The 22393-nt window shown below is 32.6% G+C and overlaps 1 protein-coding gene across 1 annotated transcript in view; it reads left to right on the forward strand.

Moving 5' to 3' along the window:
- Positions 1 to 910: 910 nt before the first annotated feature.
- Positions 911 to 22393, forward strand: part of LOC142341401 (acid-sensing ion channel 2-like) — a 32449-nt gene continuing 10966 nt past the window's right edge. The window contains exons 1-4 of the mRNA XM_075392329.1: positions 911 to 1195; positions 3567 to 3906; positions 4613 to 4759; positions 7349 to 7618. Of these exons, the coding sequence (XP_075248444.1) occupies positions 911 to 1195; positions 3567 to 3906; positions 4613 to 4759; positions 7349 to 7618 (1042 nt within the window). The remainder of the gene's footprint in view (positions 1196 to 3566; positions 3907 to 4612; positions 4760 to 7348; positions 7619 to 22393) is intronic.

Below are 22393 nucleotides of genomic sequence, written 5' to 3' on the forward strand. Positions count from 1 at the left end.
TACATAATTTCAGCGCATTCAGCACATTTTTTTTACAGAATAATGCGCTGAAATGGCGCTGGTATCCCGACCCGGGAGACGATGGATGGGATGACCATATAATGTTCTTGAACTGCGTGGTATAGAGGGATATTTCATGGTACCATTTTGCGGCGCTAAATTCATTACCTTATTCAATTCTAAATTACATCTTTTTCTAGTTCAGTTTCATAATTAATTTTATTCACTTCCAAATTTGAATATCGAATCTTGTCATTCATGTCTTTTTCTACTTGTTTACTTAAAGTTGTGATACATTGTCTGTCCACGTTTTCTACCTTACTGTTTTGCCGCGAATTTAGAGCCAAATCAGACCCAACGATAAATTGGGAAAAATGGCGGATTCAAGTGAAATTGGCCATTCCCGCAAGAGAAAACATAACGTTAGACACTTTGCTTCAAACAAAACCGACTCATGTTAGACTGCCAACCGAACCAAAAAATGAAATTGCTATCGAGGATGCAACCGAACATACAGAACGAGATCGTCAAATTCGTGATAATTAGCTGAAACTTCAATGGGAATTAAAATGTCAGAAAATAACTGAAGCAAGCATTCTGTGTAGCAAAATACCGTGGACACTATGTGACCAGAAACGTGTCTTCCTTCACTGTCTTATCATCGGAACTGAAGGATGTCGTCTCTTGACGCAGAAATTTTCACACGACAATATTTACGATCTTTCAACTCTGAAATCATTTTGGCCTAGAAAAACCATTATCGATCGCTATGTCTTTTTCTGTAGAAAAGAAAAGAAGGGCGAAACGGTGGAGCAATTGTATAGTGTTCTCAAGGAACTGGCAGAGAATTGCGGTTTTGAAAAACTTTGAAAATGAGGAAGCAATCATTTGTGACATTTTCATCACTAACATGCTTGATGATGATATACAATGCGAACTTCTAAGAGACACAGTGGAATCCGAAAGAGCTCGTAGCATTGCTGTCTTTATGGAGATGGGCCATCGAAATCAGCAAAGAATTTCGTCCAACAACACTAACGGGGTCAATGCAATACAACAATTCAATCGGTTTCGCGGCGGGAACGCTCGAGTGAACCAGACAAACAGAACTATATTCAATCGCCAATTACCAGTCTATGTAGAGGTTGTGGACAAAATTGGACACCAACGCGTCGTCATGTTCGCCCTGCATTGGGTAAGAAATTTAATCATTGTGGCCTGCTCAATCATTTTGCAAAGGTATGCCGGAAAAACATTATCTTTCTTAAATTCCTCAACAAAGTAAACGCGTCAATAATGTAAAAAATTCAGAGAACACAGAACAATCAGAAAATCAAAACAATATATAATTCTGAATACGATTCGTCAGACGACAATTATTTTGCAATGATGGGACATATTAATCCCAACCCAATCGCTCTGCCAAACATGACAAAAACCATTAGCAACACAGACTGTCATTTTCTCCTTGATTCCGGCAGTGGATGTACTATAATAAATATTTGACTCGCTAAGCAAATAATGCTCATCTGCATTCAAGCACAATGGTCAGAGAAAAAACCCCTTGAACTTATATCTTTCTCAAATGATTTTGTTGAAACGTTGGGAACTCTGAAAACCCCAGTAAATTGTAATGATTGGAAAACCCCAAAAGCAAAAATAACAATAGTTGCTGCTGACAGTTTTCGACGAGATTTGTTCGATCAACTTGGAATAACAATTTCACAAAAACCTTGTCCAAAAACTGATGTAAATGCAATTGAAAAACCATGTGTGTTAAAACAATCACTAGCAAAAAAATTTCCAGACCTAACATCGCGAATTGGAAAATCTAAACACCACACGGTCAACTCAAAATTTCACAAAAACTATTGTGTAATTCATCAAAAGGGAAGAAAAGTACCCATTCATCTTCAACCGAAAGTAAAAATTGAGCTTGAAAAATTGCTAAATGAAGGACATATTGAAAAATTATCCAACTTTTCTGATCAATTCTTCACCTCCTCTATTGTATTGCAGTCAAAAAGACCATTCAATAAAATTAGCTTTGGATTCAAGAATTCGACATAAAGCAATTCACAAGAACAAATATCAAATGCCCACCCAACCTTGACTCACTAATTCATTACTATTTCTCAGACACTGTCAAACGCGCCCCAAGAGAAAGCTTATTTTGCAACAATAAATTTGCCATACGCATACAGTCAACTTAATTTTCACGCTGATTCGGCTCGCCATTGCAATTTCAATATTGTCAGCGGTGATATGACAGAGACTTATCGGTTCAAAATAGGCTTCTATGGGTTGACTGATATGCCGGCCGAACTTCAGAAGCTATAGATTGTACGCTAGCTGGTCTCAATAACACATTTTGTTTTCTGGACGATATATTAATAGTGAGTAGAGGTCGAATTGAAGACATTTAGATCTTGTGCGAAAAACTTTTATTAAACTCGATCAAGAAAATCTTCGCATCAATTTGGCTAAATGTCATTTCGCAAATAATCAAAATGAATGGCTCGGTCATCGTGTCACGCATTATAACCCCATTATCAAAAAACCGATGCAAATCAGCGACTCACATCACCAACGAACTTGAAAAAGTTGCAATCTTTTATGGCTCTGTTCATCACTTAGGTAAATTTATACTAAATTTGTCTCAACTTTGCCACCCCCTTCCACCGTTATTTAAAAAAACTAAATTCGTTTGGACCGATGAGCATGAACAACACCTTAACGTAATTAAAGAAAAAATTGCAGAAGCAACAGAAAACAAACATTTTCTTTAAGACCTTGAAACGCGAATTAAATGTGACGCATCTAGAAAATGTTTGGGTTGCGTGCTCGAGCAGCGAACTCCATATGGCTGGCATACATTAGCATTCGCTTCGAGTTTCTTGGATTCCGTTCAAGACCGTTATGAATTCAATGAACTCGAGCTATTGGGAGTAGTCTGGTCTATTGAACATTTTAAATTATATCTTTACGCTAAACTTTTTACTGTCATAACGGATAAAAGAGCATTTTTGTCCATAATTGGAGAAAATTGAGCCAATAAATCTGATAAAAGTCGCCGTACTCGATAGGTTGATTGTCTATTACCTTTTGACTTTTCGATTGATCATCTTCTTGGTTCGAAAATGGGATTAGTCGATTACATTTCACGTCAACTACATCAAAAAGCTTTTAACATCTCGACTTACGACGAGCAACTTATAGTTGCTAAATTAGACGCTATTATGCAGCGCAAAACGTTTTTTGCTAAGTACAAAAAATTACGCGCAGCGAACAACGCTTATAAAATCGGACGCGAAAAACTTAAATTCCAGCAACATATTATGCAGTGAGTTTTCACCGCGAAATCTCAAATATCCGGATATTGCAAATAATGACAGCACTATTAGCAAATTAACACCAAATTACTGTCATTCTTCTACCATAAACGAGACAACCCACATTCGAAACTCCCTTTTTGCCTTTAATTGCTCTACAGAACGGTTGAATCAACATTTCTCAAATTTTAGCGAATTGCTAAATCTTTCCAAACAGTACTCGTATTGTCACAGTCAAATGAAGAAACGCTATCCCAAATCAAGCAAACAACACCGTCGAAATTTTGCTTTGCAGATGAAGCCGGACCATCAATAGCACCATCCGCGCCTGTAACACCCTCAACACCGGGAACCGACAACACAAATTTCACCAACACGCCATCTAGTGACGACTTGTACACGGATGCATTCCACTTTGCACTTTCAAAAATCTTTTCGAGTACTTTCAGCCTGACAGCGAAAGATGCCATCCCTGAAGAAGTGAGGGACTGTGTCTGTGTGGACGATCGAATTGCCATTCCCAACTCCATCAAAGATGCGTATGTCAAAGCCATCCTCGCCACACAGTCCGGGAGTTGGTGGATGACAAATATGGCGGAGCACGCATGGTGGCCGTTCATGCATCGGTATCTTCTATCTAAGACGGCCAAGTGTAATCCCTGCGTCAAGATTGGTAAAAATTTAAAGTCCGTCATACCCTCTAGTAAACGGGCACCACTAAAAATATGTAAAGTACCCAATGAGGAAATTCAAATAGATTTCAACGGACCAATCTATAACGAAAAAAAGGGGTTCTTTTCCTTGTTTGTATAGACCGTTTCTCTAAATTTCCAACAGCAGAAGTATTCGACAGAGCAAATGCACAAAGTATGTTGAAATTTCTTCAAGACTACGCATTATTGCATGGCATTCCTCGTACGATAAGATTAGATCAAGCACAGTATCAAATCGGTCAGCAAATTAAAGCTTTTTGTAATCAAAATAATACACAGTTAATTGAGGCTCCAAAACACGATCACAGAGTGATTGGTTTAGTTGAGAAACCAATACAAACAATCAAGAGTCGATTAGTTTGTATTAAAACCGCCGCGCAAAACAACTTTAATTTGAAAGCCTCAATAGATTTAATTATTTATCAACGTCGTATATGCCGGCAAAAGACAATCAATCGTTCGCCATTTGAGGCGCATTTTGAACGAAAGGCGAAAAAATTTTCAAGCAATATTTCAACTGAACCTAATCCTAATACTTTAACATGTGAACCAATTTTAAATATTTAGACCTGGAGACAGTACGCTGGGACGAACTGATATCAGACGAGCAGTGGGATGACGAGACCAGAAGTGCTGTTGATTTTGAAAAACATCGGGATACAATTAGTAAAGATGCTAGAAAACTTTGCAACGAGAATTCAGATAAAGAGCCCCGTACTATGCCCCATCCAGATATCGGATTGCCAGTGCCAAGAACAGACGCATCTTTGACGCTTAAACTGGCCAAAAAGAAGCCCAAATCAAAAAGATCCAAGAAAATTTAGACGGATTAGCCGAAAAACTGGGCCCAGATTCATCAGTCATCAAATCGAATGATGACGCTTCCATAATCAAAGATCCAGGCAAAAGAGAGGTGACAATTAGGAATTTAGACTTTGCAAATTTCGGCACTAAAGCCGAAAGACGAACAGACCTAAATTGTTAGCCGGAGCGCAGACCAAAAATCCCAACGGGGAAGACCACGGAGGAATTAATCAATCGACATGCCAAAGATGCCTAACGGAAAATCGGAGGCGACAAAAAAATAAAGCACAGACGCTTCAACGATGATACCAGTTGTGTCTCATCTATTCACTCCCAACGTTTCTCGAGAGCTACGTGTGAGAACGCCCACCAAACCGAAAAAGATAGTCGTACCCGTGCCGCCAAAACCACCATCGACACAGCAACTGATTTTGCGCTGCCTATGACGCTTCCACAAACTTCAATTGTAATTGCGGAACCACCAAGTCGTCCTAAACGCAAGGCAGCTATGAGAGCTACAAAAACAACTCAACCATCACAGAAACCTAAAAGATCATCGCAATCGATCAACAAAACAGATGAGTCTATGGCATCCACTCAAGCTTGCCTCCCAAATCTGTCGGCAAGCAGCACACTATCCTGACAGAAAATCACGAACAGCAAATAATGAACAAATTTATAATCTCTACATATAAGAATACCGCTGCTCGTAATCAAGATACAGAACCATCAGATTTCCAAGTGGGACCGTGTTCACCTGATCAGCCTTACCCGTCTCAAAAATACGTGTCTCCCATCTATGAAGGTCCAGAAACCCGCATGACGGTTCCCGAGGTGGAATGCTCTTCAGATTCCGATACGGACTGACCATAAACTCGCCACAAAACACCATTGTATTATTATATTAACCAGTATATAAACTTTTAATCTTTTGTTATAAACAATACTTCGTCTTTTTTATTTTGCTGAGGTTGAAATGTGGTGGATGGAAATTTCATGGTATCGTTTTGCGGCGCTAAATTCATTAACCTTTTTAAATTTTAATTTAGTTCTTTTTCTAGTTCAATTTCAACGTTAATTTTATTCACTTCCAATTTGAAGATCATGTCTTGCCGTTCATGCCTTTTTCAATTTGTTTACTAAAAATTGTGATACATTGTCTGTCCACGTTTTCTACCTTACTGTTTTGCCGCCAATTTCATTTTTAGTTGTAAATGTTGCATGATCAATTTAATGAACAAATTCTTTGTCAAATTCTGAATTTCACTCTTGCTAAATCTAATACAGTTTTCAGTTTAATCTCTTTATCCGAATTTCGCTCCGCAAAACGCTCAGACTGAAAGAGCTACATTAAATTGATATTCGCTAAGCGAATCATTAGACTAAAAGTGAAACCTGTCTTCGCAGAGCGAATACCATAACGTGTCCGCGAATAGAATTAATTGATCTAACAAAGATAAGTGTGAATTCGCGTCAAGAATACACAAGAAAATTGGAACAAACAATTTTGGCAAGTCGCCTAGCAATTCAACGAGCTAATTCAGAATATTGATTTCTCTTTGGCTGTAAGTTCGCTTAATTCGCTTCACAAATTGATCAGTATTTTATCAAGACGTTTCATCCAATTTCAATGACAGTTGTGATACAAGATGTCTGTGGTGAGATATTTACGCCATTGTGAGACCATTTGTGGTTAGGGGCGTGAAAACTTTTGATGTATAAAAAGCATGGGAACCTCGAACTCGATTATTAGGTAACTTATTTGTGTCAGATTCAACAACTTCAATGAGTTATGTGAAGAATCCTGGGAGTGGTTGAAATACTGGAGAATGGGGAACAAAACTGTAATTCAACGTGATTCTGTTACGCAATTCATCTGTTTCTGTCAGACATTTTGCAAACGTTTTGTTGTACACTACTTTTTCAGTTTGTTAAATATTTAAATACCCACTTTTATTTACTTGCCAAAGTGACAACTGATTCTACCGTCCCAGGAAACTTCTGATAATCGAACCTAGAATAATTGAATGTTCAAAAACCCGCAGTGGGGTAAAAACAAACGTGACATCTGAGCCTACTTTCACATCAAACCTCTCATGATTGGACTTCTAATAATTGAAGGTTTAAATACCCACCTTTAGTTACGTAACATAGTGATATATAATACTACCATCCTATGAAACCTCTGATAAGACTCGACTCAGATTCCTGTTTACAATTTTTGGCATATGAACAGAGACCCTGACGCTGTAAGTCTCGGCGCAGATTTTTCTTTATTGATCCAAATTGAATTGGGCTGGAATCTCAACCTGTGTTAAGCCTAAAACAGACAAAGTTAACTGAGAGATAGTTATCGTTTACAGCCAACTTAAGTCAAAGTTTCTTAAACTGAAAACAAGAAAAAAATAAAGAACAAAATTTTCAAGTCTTTAATTGCACCTGAAAGCATTTTATTTGAAAAGTAAAACAAATGTCAATGTCGAACATCGAATATTTTAGACTTCCCTCCAACATTAGAGGAAAACTTGATGCAATATTACGACCCAACATTCGAGGACCTGGCCTCTCAGTTCATAGACACCCAGCAGCTGTTTGAAATAGTAATCTCTCCTCTGAAAGTTTTGATCAAAATGTGTAGGTGGAAGAACAAAGACTGCTTGAATGATCAGAACTGGAAGTTTATAATGACCCGAAACGTGATGTGTTTGGAGTTCACGCCCCCTGACCGAAAAGTCGAAATGCCCAGCCAGAATTTACAACTTATGTTTGGTTAGTCAAACTCACGAGGTAAAAACTTGACTCATTGGTTGAGCTCAGAATCCATCCCAGGTTTAGGCATCAACTTATGAAAAAACTCAAAAAATCTAGTGGAGAGGGCTCGCTTATTGACTAAAATTACACAGTCGAGCGTCCCGCTAAAGTCTTTTAAAGGGTCGAGTAAAAGTCTTTGCATGAGCTTTTGGGCCAAAGCATGCTATTTTCATGGATCGAGAAATACCATTTTAATTGTTGAACTAAGGACAATTCAACGGATGAGCAGGGTCTTTTCATGCGCAGAGCAAAAGACTTTTTTTTTGATAAGTCTTTCCTAGAAAAATTCGAAACTCTTTCAATATATGCTTCACATCAGTACATTAAGAAAAAGCAATTCATGTATCACGACTAACGAGCATTGTAACAGAGCACTCCAAATTGAAAGACAGTTGGAAAGTTACAAAATAAATTAAGATTTTTTGTGACTCTTTAGATAAAGCAGTTATCGCAGCTAGATTACATTGCCACATTACACCTGATTAAATGAATCTAGGCAGTTACATTACGATGCAGAGGTATACCCAAATCGTCACGGGCAGATATGCCCGATGCGTGTATCTCGTGTTCGTTTTTTACTATGTTAATACATTAAAAGGAAGGGAATATCGTATCCCGTGTTCGCAAAAGTGTCCTAACTTTAGCCGCGAAATAGAAGTACAAACTTAATAACCTATTTTTCGCGCGAGTTGTATCACGCATCTACTCCATTTATGTATCGATTTTTCGCACGCAATGTAGCTGACCTTAATCACTCTAGCCATTATGAAAAAAACGGAATCTTTTAATTGTTTTCCCTTCAAAATTATGAGACGTCATTTTTTCAAACAACCAGCTTTTTTGATTGACTACTTCTCTTCAGAAAAGCATTAGTTTAAAAGATCGTACTGAAGTACAGCGTGAGTTTAAATTAATTTTGTGTCAAGCTTAAGTGCATTATGGTTCTTAACTGCTTCATTAAAAAAATACAAGAGATTTTTGATTCATGATTTTTGATTCATCATCTTGGATTTAGATATTTTGCTCTGACAAACGCTTAATGAAAACTAGTCGACATTGTTTGGCATGTCTATAACAGCTCTCTCGTAACGGGTTCGCATCACTCCTCACACTTTGAGATCCAATACATTTCATCTGGCTTTTTCTATTTGGTTAGGCGAACTAGTTCGATCTGCGATCTTTTATGCACGTCAGTTCCTTGGCTAGGGTACCAAGCAAAATAAACCCTATCTAAACCAACGATGAACGAACAAGGGGTGCGTCCTGATTTTTTAGGGTCGTCGTGCAAGATAAACGCTTGAAAATCTGATTATGAAAACTCAAAAGTCTAAACGCTAACTCTCGAAATTCTTGAATTATTAGCGGTGCTTACTTGAAATGACGTTCGTTTTAGTTTAAAAAATCGAGACAATCTATAACTAAAATTGAGACAATTTTTGGAAGTGAAAACTGAAAAGCTTTTACACTATTCTTTTTTTAGTGGTAGATCGCGTGACTTTGTTTAGCGCAGAGGGTAAAACTGGTGGTGGTTTTTAGCGATTTAATTTGTTGACTCTATGTTCTGATCAGTAAAAGACTTCTGGTACAACAAATGTTTTCACGCTACTTTTCCTGGAAATGGTTGTTTTTTTTTTCAAAACAGTCGGGAGAAAAAACAATTCCATGTAAAGTATCTAATTTTTTATTTTTAAAATATGATCACTGGGTGGTATTGTGCTTGTTGTAAACTATCAATATAGTGGAAACAAAAGGCATTTTTGTGTGGCGGCTGAAAGAAATTGCGTTCCCAATATCCACTAAGTCTCCCCTGAGTCTAGCTCTATTGAACATTAATCATAACGATTACCCTCAGTGGAACTATTGTTATTTAAATTGTTTAAAGCAATAACTTCCTTAATTTAAAAAGTTTTATCAGATTTAATGCTTTCAGTGTCTCTCTAAGTGGGAGAAAACGGGAACTTTGTTCATACCTCTTGCTCTAGGAGTTCTGGGTGGCTTCTCTTCACCTAAAAATTGTCTGAAAAGATTGTCCAAACTATCAGATATTCGTAGTTTCTATTCTGAGGGAATACTGGTGGCTTACGGAAATATTGTCTCAGTAGTGACCTATAATTGCTATCAGAGGATCAGCATCTATGCTTTTGGTGAAGTCGAGTCTATCCCTTTTTGTTGAAGTCGAGATGTGTATCCATGAACTTGACTTATTGACAAGTAAACTCCCTTGTGATGAAAGCGCAATTGTTTCTGTTTACTCAATTGCTGCTTGATCAGAAAAAAATACTGAATTTATCATTATTTTCTCACAAAGCCGTTGAATTGACATTGAGGTGGATGAACTCTGAATTGCTTCATTGTCGATTCTACAGTTTTGTTATTGCTGATGTCTTAAAAAATGAATTGAAACTTCCAACCAGTGTGCTAATGAAGACAGTAATGTGCATATAGGTGCCACCGCTCCAATGAGTCGCGAGTTGGCACCTATATACACATTACGTAATTTCCCTTTTGTTTTATCCAATATATTTCCCTTTATAGTGAGACCGTGTAACTTGCACGTAAAACCAACTTGCGAAAATAACTTGAATAAAAAACCAGCTTAACTCTTTTATAAGTTTTAATTTGTTCGCTATTATTTATTTAAAAAACTAATTAACTATAAAATCTAAACTCACCATTACAACCTTTAATACCTCTATCATCAAATGGATCAATAGCTATCTTGTATTGTTCTTTTGTTTCAAATGATGTTTCTTGCTATCAATAGTGTAATTAGTTACATATTTACTATTTGGTTAGGCGAACTAGTTCGATCTGCGATCTTTTATGCACATCAGTTCCTTGGCTAGGGTACCAGGCAAAATAAACCCTATCTAAACCAACGGTGATTGACCAAGGGGTGCGTCCTGATATTTTAGGGTCGTCGTGCAAGATGAACGCTTGAAGATCTGATTATGAAAACTCGAAAGTCTAAACGCTACCTCTCGAAATTCTGAATTATTAGCGGTGCTTACTTGAAATGACGTTCGTTTTAGTTGAAGAAATCGAGATAATCCATAACTAAAATTAAGACAATTTTTGGAAGTGAAAACTGAAAAGCTTTTACGCTTATACTTTTTTTAGTCGTAGATCGCGTGACTTTGTTTAGCGCAGAGGGTAAAACTGGTGGTGTTTTTTAGCGATTTATTTTGTTGACTCTATGTTCTGATCAGTAAAAGACTTCTGGTATAAAAATGTTTTCACGCTACTTTTCCAGGAAATGGTTGTTTTTTTTTCAAAACACTCGGGAGAAAAATAAATTCCATGTAATATATCTAATTTTTTATTTTGAAAATGTGATCACTGGGTGGCATTGTGCTTGTTGTAAACTATCAATATAGTGGAAACAAAAGGCATTTTTGTGTGCCGGCTGAATTGCGTTCCCAATTTCCAATAATTCTCCCCTGAGTCTAGCTCTATTGAACATTAATCATAACGATTACCCTCAGTGGCATTATTGTTATTTAAATTGTTGACAGCAATGACTTCGTTATTTTAAAAAGTTTTATCAGATTTAATGCTTTCAAAGTCTTTCGAAGTGGAGAAAACGCGATCTTTGCTCATACCTCTTCCTCCAGCAGTTCTGGGTGGCTTCTCTTCACCTAAAAATTGTCTGAAAAGATTGTCCAAACTATCAGATATTCGTAGTTTCCATTCTTAGGTACTACTGGTGGCTTCAGGAAATATTGTCTCAGTAGTGACCTACAAATGCTATCAGAAGATCAGCTTCTATGCTTTTGGCGAAGTCGAGTCTATCCCTTTTTGTTGAAGTCGAGATGTGTATCCCTAAACTTGACCTATTGACAAGTAAACTCCCTTGCGATGAAAGTGCAATTGTTTCTGCTTACTCCATTGCTGCTTGATCAGAAAGAAATGCTGACGTTATCATTATTCTCTCACAAAGCCGTTGAATTGCATTGAGGCGGTGAACTCTGAATTGCTTGTTTGTCGGTTCTACAGTTTTGTTATTGCTGATGTCTTAAAAAATGAATTAAAACTTCCAACCAGTTTGCTAATGAAGACAGTAATGTGCATATAGGTGCCTCTGCTCCATTGAGTCGCGAGTTGGCACCTATATACACATTACTTTATTTCCCTTTTGTTTTATCCACTATATTGCCCCTTCATATTCCCTCAAAATCTATCAATTCCTGTCTCATTTAGTGCAGTCTAATAGTATCGAGTTAAGCTGGTAATTAACCGTTATCAGACGGATAGTTCGAATTCTATCCCAATTGTCTTCAGTGGACGTATCCCGGATACTAGTGTAACTAGTGAGACCGTGTAAGAAGCACGTAAAACCAACTTGCGAAGATAACTTGAATAAAAAACCAGCTTAACTCTTTTATAAGTTTTAATTTGTTTGCTATTATTTATTTAAAAAACTAATTAACTATAGAATCTAAACTCACCATTACAAACTTTATTACCTCTATCATCAAATGGATCAAAAGCTATCTTGTATTGTTCTTTTGTTTCTAATGATGTTTCTTACTATTAATAGTGCAATTAGTTACATGTTTACTTTTTGCATCATAAATAGCATTTTTATAGTCTTCAATAGTAATTTGGTTTTTAATAGTAGCTTTGGTTATGCCTTTTGACTTTTTCTCTCCTTCTCTTTTAACTATAGTATAACAATATGCTTTTGATTTAAGGAAACGGGCTTCTATAATAGTATCATTATGTAGCTCATCCTCCATCTTGCCTAACTCATTATTATGTAATATATCTTTTATCTTATTCACTTCAGTTTCCATATCACTATCTAAAGGAGCATTTATGTTTAAAAATACGCTATCAGTATCTGTATAATGATAACTACAATCTAATTTTATCAAAATTATCGTATATAGCTTTATACAAAAATAGTTTAACTTTCTCCAATATAACAAAACCAACACAATTAAACGTATCAAACTTATTTTAGTTCTTGTTTTATGTACAGCCACTAGTTCATAATCAAACTTCACAGCCTTTTTAAAACTAATATTTTCTACTAACTTAACTTATCTATCCAAATCATTAACTAACTCTACATCCTGTCTAATATATACATTTTCTATTGTTATTCTATAGAAGGCATTATTCATTAACTTAAAGAATACATCACCAAAATTATCCCCCTAGCTTTATCTTCTTCCCATTTCTGAGTATTAAACTCAATATAAGCTTTAACCGCTCACTCTTACTATACTCTATCTTTTGCTTAATTGTAACATCTTCCAACCTTAAACTTTTACTTAAATACCATTCCACCATCTCTCCATCAATTACATAAGGCTTCTTATCTGTTGAATTCAACATCAACTTCTCATTTTGTTTAAATCCTTTCTTTTTATTTTCATTTTGATTGTCTGTAAACTGATCAATGTTAGCCTTTGTCTTATCTGGAAAGAATGGATAATTCTTTGTTTTCTGTTTCATCTCATCGGTATACTTTACATCAATGGTGTAGATATTAACCTTTAGTAGAGCTAGAGCTAGTATATACTACACTGTTACAAACAATTATCTCAGCAGTAGGTAAAGCTTGCACCATAGCAGAGGAATATAATGAGCTGAAGTCTAAGTATTTTAAATAATTCTCTTTCCCAGTATACTCAGGATCTATTTCTTTATTTTTATATTTCACATGACAATCACCTAATACTGAAGCTAACCGACCTCTAATACCATGTTGTATTGTATCATAAATATTAACTGTATTTTCTTCATAATGTTTATGTCTAACATTAGTATATTTCAATCAACATAACCAAGTTAATCCAGGAGTAGAACATGTATAACAAGGATCTATTTCATAATATTCTAAACACTCAGCTATTAAACTTTCAAATACATCTACCGATAATAAAACATCAGTTTTTAGATATAACATCATATAATTTTTTATTGTTTCACATCCAGACTCTTTCCAACAATCTAACGCTTGCTTATACTCTTCATTAGTAACAACACTTTGTTTCAAAATAGAATAGAATACCTCCTTACGTGGTAATGATGATTCATTAAGTTTATCTGCACTAACTAACCATTCATATGGGAATATACCTTTACGTCTATCTAACTTAAATTTGTTTAATGTTACACACTCTTTATGACTCAATGTTTTACTTATAGCATCAAAGCTAAGTTGATGGAAGATCCTAAACGCATCTTATGCTTTAGCATAACCCATATCAATACAAATGTAAATCTCATCAGTTTTTGTTAATACTTTAAGTCTAATCTTCTCTGCTAGTTTAGTTATAAATAGGTGATTATCATAATTAGTAGAATTAAATGCATATATTGGTACAAAAGCGTTCTTATCTTGGAATTTATACTCATTGAGAGCATATCCTCTAAATTTACCATTTAGGTGATCATGATTTCTAGCAATGTCTTCACCCATATACTCGTTACAATAATCACACTCAATACTAGGGTGAATAATACTATCTTCTTTTAAGGGAAAATTTATACTAAAAATCTCTTTAAACAATTTATTATAATAACTCATACTACTTATAAACCAATCAACTATGCCATCTCCACAATAACTTTCATACTTATCCTCTAATATATCAGGATAATCAATTTTTATATATAACTCACAAGCAATAGGAATATGTTTTCTGTTTTTATTATACATTCAAATTCATAATACGTAGCAAATGGTACGCCATTTTTAAAATGGAACTTATCAAACTTTAGATAATCATCACGATGGAATGTTCATCTTCCTGTATGGTTCTGTGTATCACACAATTCAAAATGTTTATTTTATGCTTGTTCAGTCAGAAATGATACACAACATTTTCGACATGGATAACATTTATGTTCAGATGAATTTCTTAATGAGAATGATACATCCTTACCTAGCAAATAATGATTATCCCAGTATAAAATATTACATCCTTTTGGATCATTATGATTAATTAAAACAGGATTAATAGTTTTTTTTTATTTAGATTAATTACATTAAATAATACTTTATCTTTGTTGAACTCTTGTATTTTCTGTAAAGCTTTATATCCATAAGGAGGTGGAAGCCTCGGTAATTTTATCTCATTAATATACTCTGGTATTTTTATAATTTCTAACTCTATTGGGATGGTATTTAGCAGGATGTAGATAAGCAAGTAAACACCACAATAAACATTTATTATCATATTTATGTATATTAATTATATATTTAGACGTGAAGGGCAATTCATTAGTACAACCACCAGTAGGATAAAACCTGTGTTTATACATAGTTCTTTTAACAAATCTATTCATGCTCCAATCAGATTGTTTCATCTCATGTTCTTGTATTATAGTCTCATGTTCACAATTGAACATATCCAAGTCATAGGGAACATTATATTGTCTAGTCATTAGTCTAAATGTGAATTCATTTTCTTCTAACTTATCATTTGAAGGTTTTGTATACCTTAATACATCAAAGGTGTTAAATTTTTTATGGGGATTCATGTTATACATTGTCTCGAATACTTTCAAGAATTTGGGATCTCCATAATTACTACATGTTATCATTATTTGATTATTTTTCATAACACAATCTAATCCTCACTCATTAACTTTCTCTCTCCACTTACCATCAACAAGTCTTGTCTGTCTAACATTTTCTTTATGATCATCTTAATCTTTGTGTTTATTTTTATTATTATATTTAGTTTTATATATATCGCAAGAACCTGTATTTGATGTATGGGTCTTTGATAATGATTCTCTATCTTTAGATGAGTCTCTATCTTTAGATGATTCTCTATCCTTATCTTTTCTTTTAACGTTATCTGGATGCATCTTTGTTTTTAAATATTGATTCACATTATATTGACTTAGAGTAGTCTTACATGTTACACATTCAAACTTAATCCCATTCTTTATTATTTCTCCACTATTTAGTCTTACATTATTCCTATGTTTTAATGTTTCTATATGTTTATTATATTCAGTATTTTTATCTAGATACATATCACAACTATCAAAATACTTTATTCCCTATAGTTCAGGATAATGTTTATTTTTTTGTTCTATATCTTCAATAGTTTCATTTCTATTATATAATCGCTCATTCGTTTTATGTTTAAATAATTGAATGTATCTAGCGTAATTCTTTTGAGTTAACTCTTGATTACAATCTTCGCATCTAGTCTCATTAGTATTATTTTAGGTTTATTAAACATAGACAATATCATCAGATGAATCTGAATCTGAATCTTTAGATGATTCTCTATCTTTAGATGATTCTCTATCTTTGGATGATTCTCTATCGTTAGATGATTCTCGTTCTTTAGATGGATCCAAATCTGACTCTAAATCTATAGATGATTCTCTATCTTTAGATGATTCTCGATCTTGCTTCAGTCTTTCGCAATGACTCATGCATATCCTCTTCTCGTTGTTTTAATTTTGCAGTCTGTTTATCATACGACTCCTTTATTTGACAAACATCTGTTCGTTTGTTTTCTTCTTGTAGTTTGTTTTTCTTTAACAACATTTGGGTTACTATGCTAGTAGAACTAGATTGGGCTTGTCCACTTCCAAATTGAGCTCGCTCACTTTGACATTGGACTTGTCAACTTCCAGATTGGACTTCAATTCCAGTTTGAATGTTATCGTTGTAATCTTGTGCACTTATTTTTATACGACAACTTTTGAAATAACATTATTTATGTAATTTTTCACATTAAAAATTATTAGTATTAAGTGCGATAAATGTAAAGATAAGGCTTGGTGTTGGAGTTGTGATATATGTCAAAGTGAGCCTTTCATATGTTTTGTATGTAAGGAAACTAGAACATATAGAGAGAGGCATGATCATATGTATATACATTATAATGGTCCTAATCAAAATTTAGTATGTAGAAAGTGTCAAGTAAATAAACATATCCCTCACTATAGATTTAAACATTTCACTTGTAGGCTATGCTTGTATCTCAATAGATATAGATTTGGTCGTACTAAAAAAGATTTATAGAACATGTAAATAAACATGGAGAGAACACACCATCTGTATAGGTTAACTTAAATAGTTCACGACAATTCTTTGAAAGTGTACAAGAGAAGTTTATAAATGATTCTCATTTATATAGATTGAAATATTATAAATATGGTATAATAAATTATGGTACTATTGGTGACTATTATATTGTATGAGATAAAGATAAAAATTGTGTATATGATTCTAGAAATGGCGATCTTGAATTTGAGAAGTATATTGATTATACAGAGTTTAAAGAAAAAGAATTTAATATATTAAGTAGTTATTTAATAGATAGAATGGTAGAACCAACACATATGAAACCAAATGATTTAATGTTCTACTTTGAAGAATATTTAAATTTTAAAGAAACAAACAAACCATTCAATTTTTATAAAACTTATACGAAAGTAAAAAGTATATGTAATAAGATCCATAGTGGATATATTGCTATATTTGGGATAATTACTATATTTGGATTTGCATATAGTTACAATCAAAAATATGGTGACAATAATAAAAATACTAATAATGATAAAAATTAATGGTATAGATATAAGGAACATAGATAAGGCCAAAATTAATTTCAGAATTGGTAAGAAGGTATCAAAAGGTTCTGGTGAAATTAATAATAACAATAAAACAATAGATATAAAACGTATTTTAGCCATTAGTCTTATATCTATTTATGCAAACCATAATCTTAATAAATCTACAATTAAAACTGACGTTAATATAAAGAGAATGTAATATTGAAATTGATGATAGGGGTGATCATTCAGAACATAAATAAATAACACATTGTAATAAGTTACATAATATTTTAAATGTAAGATGTATGAAAAGTATGCAAAGACAATATAGTGGTCATCATTTTAGAGATGAATGCAAAGATAATCGTACAGGTTCTATAACATCAGCACATAGTTATATTGATTATACTGATATTAATAATAGTGATAGTGATAGTGATTGTAATGATAATATTGATATCAATAAGGTTTTTAATGATATGAAAGATAGTATTGTAGAGAATTTAGAATATTACATTGGAAATGAATTTAAAAAAGGTATAAATGAGATAGAAACAGAAATTACAAATGATTTATAAACAGGGGTAATATTAAAAGGAAAAGTAAAGAAATTAAAACAACTAGAATTTGTTTTCTAAGCAAAATTGAAACGAATAGAGATTGTTTTTTATAAAACTGGTGGTTTATGTAAAGAATGTTGTTCAGAAAATGTTCGATGTCCAAAATGTAATATTATGTTAATTAGATCTTCTCTCAGTAAACATATAAAAAGGCCACATAATAGCCAAAATAGTAATTCTACTTAAAATTTGGCATTAGATTAAAAACTACAAAAACTACACAGATTATATACAATCCGAGGATAATTCCGCATTATGCGCATAAATTTTCCGCATATTGCGCACTAAAACTACAAATCACATAGAATAACAGTAGATTACATAGGAAAGCATTAGATTACATAGAATAACATTAAATTACATTGAATAACACGGATTAATATATAGCCCAAGATAATTCCGCACGCGTTCAGAATTATCTTGGGCTATATATTAATCCGTGGTATTCTATGTAATCTAATGTTATTCTATGTATTCTAATGTTATTCTATGTAACCTACTGTTATTCTATGTAATTTGTAATTTTAATGCGCAATATGCGGAAAATTTATGCGCATAATGCGGAATTATCCTCGGACTTGTATATAAATTGTGTAATTTTTGTAATTTTTAATATAATGCCAAATTTTATCTAGAATTATTATTTTGGCTATTATGTGACATTTTGTATGGTTACTAAGAGAAGATCTATTTAAGCTAAAATTACATGTTGGACATGGAACTATTCCTGAACAACGTTCCTTACATAAACCCCAGTTGTATAAAAACAATCTCTAATCTTTTCAATTTTGCATAAACAGCAAGTTCTATTTGTTTTAGTTTCCTTACTTTCCTTCTTTATATTACCCCCTGTTTTTAAATCATTTATAATTTCTGTTTCTATCTCATTTATAATTTCTGTTTTCATTCATTTATAATCTCTCTTTGTAAATTATCTTTCAATTCATTAAAAACCTTATTGATATCAATATTATCATTACAATCCTTATCACTATCACTATTATTAATATCAGTATAATCAATATAACTATGTACTGATGTTATAGTACCTGTACGATTATCTTTGCATTCATCTCTAAAATGATAACCACTATATTGTCTTTGCATACAATTCATACATCTTACAATTAAAATATTATGTAACTTATTACAATGTATTATTTATTTATTTTCTGAATGATCACCCCTATCATCAATTTCAATATTAAATTCACTACATATTAACGTCAGTTTTAGATGTAGATTTAATAAGATTATGGTTTGCATAAATAGATATAAGACTAATGGCTAAAATACGTTTTATATCGATTGTTTGATTGTTATTATTAAATTCACCAGAACCTTTTGTTACCTTCTTACCAATTCTGCATTTAATCTTGGCCTTATCTATGTTCCTTATGTCTATACCATTAATTTTATCATTATTAGTATTGCTGTTATTGTCACCATGTTTTTGATAGTAACTATATGCAAATCCAAATATAGTAATTTTACCAAATATAGCAATATATCCACTATGGATCACATTACATACACTTTTTACTTTCGTATAAGTTTTATAAAAATTGAATGGTTTGTTTGTTTCTTTAAAATTTAAATATTCTTCAAAGTAGAACATTAACTCTTTTGGTTTAATATGTGTTGGTTCTACCATTCTATCTATTAAATAACTACTTAGTAAAATAAATTCTTTTTCTTTAAACTCTGTATAATCAATATACTTCTCAAATTCAAGATCGCCATTTCTAGAATCATATACAACCTTTTTATCTTTATCTAAAACAATATAACAGTCACCAATAGTACTAAAATTTAATATACCATATTTATAATGTTTAAATCTATATAGATTAGAATCAATTTTAAACTTCTCTTGTCATCTTTCAAAGAATTGTCGTGAACTATTTAAAGTAATATATATATATATATATATATATATATATATATGTATATATATATATATATAGCTTTTGTGTTCTCTCTTGCTTTAGTATTTAAATCTGTTGCAATATGACCCACACATATTATATTAATATTGTGTTGTCTACCTTTAGAGTATACTGAATCTAGAGCTGGTAATCTAATGTTTTCGCCCAGATCATCAAATATAATAGCGCTATTAGCAAAGTTATCTATATTATCTAAAAATTTTAAATCATCAATGCCGTATGCGTTATAACCCTTCCACTCACTGGCATCAATACAGAATACCTTAACACTATCATACAAACCACAATAATCTTTTATAATTGTTGTTTTGCCTGAATTAGATGGACCAAAAAAAATAAAGTTATGTTTCTACATTTCAAGTGGTTCTTATAGAACATTCCTATATCCCACAAATCTCACCCAAAAAGCAGAATATTTTTCATAATCCCAATAAGCAATAATAATAATTTATAATAACATATTAAATAACGGGAAAACTAAATAAATTTTTATTAGGACTAAACTTCAATATTATATTTCTTTACATGTTCTATAAATCGTTTTTAGTACGACCAGGTCTATATCTATTGAGATACCAGCATAACCTACAAGTGAAATGTTTAAATCTATAGTGAGGGATATGTTTATTTACTTGACACTTTCTACATACTAAATTTTGATTAGGACCATTATAATGTATATACATATGATCATGCCTCTCTCTATATGTTCTAGTTTCCTTACATACAAAACATATGAAAGGCTCACTTTGACATATATCACAACTCCAACACCAAGCCTTATCTTTACATTTATCGCACTTAATACTAATAATTTTTAATGTGAAAAATTACATAATTAATGTTATTTCAAAAGTTGTCGTATAAAAATAAGTGCACAAGATTACAACGATAACATTCAAACTGGAATTGAAGTCCAATCTGGAAGTTGACAAGTCCAATGTCAAAGTGAGCGAGCTCAATTTGGAAGTGGACAAGCCCAATCTAGTTCTACTAGCATAGTAACCCAAATGTTGTTAAATAAAAACAAACTACAAGAAGAAAACAAACGAACAGATGTTTGTCAAATAAAGGAGTCGTATGATAAACAGACTGCAAAATTAAAACAACGAGAAGAGGATATGCATGAGTCATTGCGAAAGACTGAAGCAAGATCGAGAATCATCTAAAGATAGAGAATCATCTATAGATTTAGAGTCAGATTTGGATCCATCTAAAGAACGAGAATCATCTAACGATAGAGAATCATCCAAAGATAGAGAATCATCTAAAGATAGAGAATCATCTAAAGATTCAGATTCAGATTCATCTGATGATATTGTCTATGTTTAATAAGCCTAAAATAATACTAATGAGACTAGATGCGAAGATTGTAATCAAGAGTTAACTCAAAAGAATTACGCTAGATACATTCAATTATTTAAACATAAAACGAATGAGCGATTATATAATAGAAATGAAACTATTGAAGATATAGAACAAAAAAATAAACATTATCCTGAACTATAGGGAATAAAGTATTTTGATAGTTGTGATATGTATCTAGATAAAAATACTGAATATAATAAACATATAGAAACATTAAAACATAGGAATAATTTAAGATTAAATAGTGGAGAAATAATAAAGAATGGGAGCAAGTTTGAATGTGTAACATGTGAGACTACTCTAAGTCAATATAATTTGAATCAATATTTAAAAACAAAGATGCATCCAGATAACGTTAAAAGTAAAGATAAGGATAGAGAATCATCTAAAGAAAGAGAATCATCTAAAGATAGAGAATCATTATCAAAGACCCAAACATCAAGTACAGGTTCTTGCGATATATTTAATACTAAAAATAATAATAAAAATAAACACAATGATTCAGATGATCATAAAGAAAATGTTAAACAGAAAAAACTTGTTAATGGTAAGTGGAGAGAGAAAGTTAATGAGTTAGGATTAAATCATAATGTGAAGTATAATCAAATAATGATAGAAGTAATAATTATGAAGATCCCAAAATCTTGAAAGTATTAGAGACAATGTATAACATAAATCCCCATATAAAGTTTAAGAGCTTTGATGTAGTAAGGTATACAAAACCTACAGATGATAAGTTAGAAGAAAATGAATTCACATTTAGACTAATGATTAGAAAATTTCATGGTCCCTATGACTTGGATATATTGAAAAGTGAACTCGAGACTGGAATGCAAGAACAAGCGTGAAACAATCTCGTTGGAGCATGCAAAGATTTGTTAAAAGAACTATGTATATACAGAGGTTTTATCCTACTGGTGTTTGTACTACTGAGTTAGCATTCACGTCTAGATATATTTTTAATACACATAATAATAAAAATAAATGTTTATTGTGGTGTTAACCTGCTTATCTACATCCTGCTAAAGCCCATCCCAAAAGAGTTAGAAATTATAAAAATACCAGAGTATATTAATGAGATAATATTACCGAGGCTTCCACCTCCTTATGGATATAAAGCTTTACAGAAAATACAAGAGTTCAACAAATATAAAGTTTTATTTAATGTGTTCAATCTAAATAAAAATAAAACTATTAATCCTGTATTAATCAATCATAATGATCCGGACAGATGTATTATATTATACCTATAT

This window comes from Convolutriloba macropyga, chromosome 6 (genome assembly GCF_964194025.1).
Source record: "Convolutriloba macropyga chromosome 6, txConMacr16.3, whole genome shotgun sequence".
Taxonomy (NCBI): Eukaryota; Metazoa; Xenacoelomorpha; order Acoela; family Convolutidae; genus Convolutriloba; species Convolutriloba macropyga.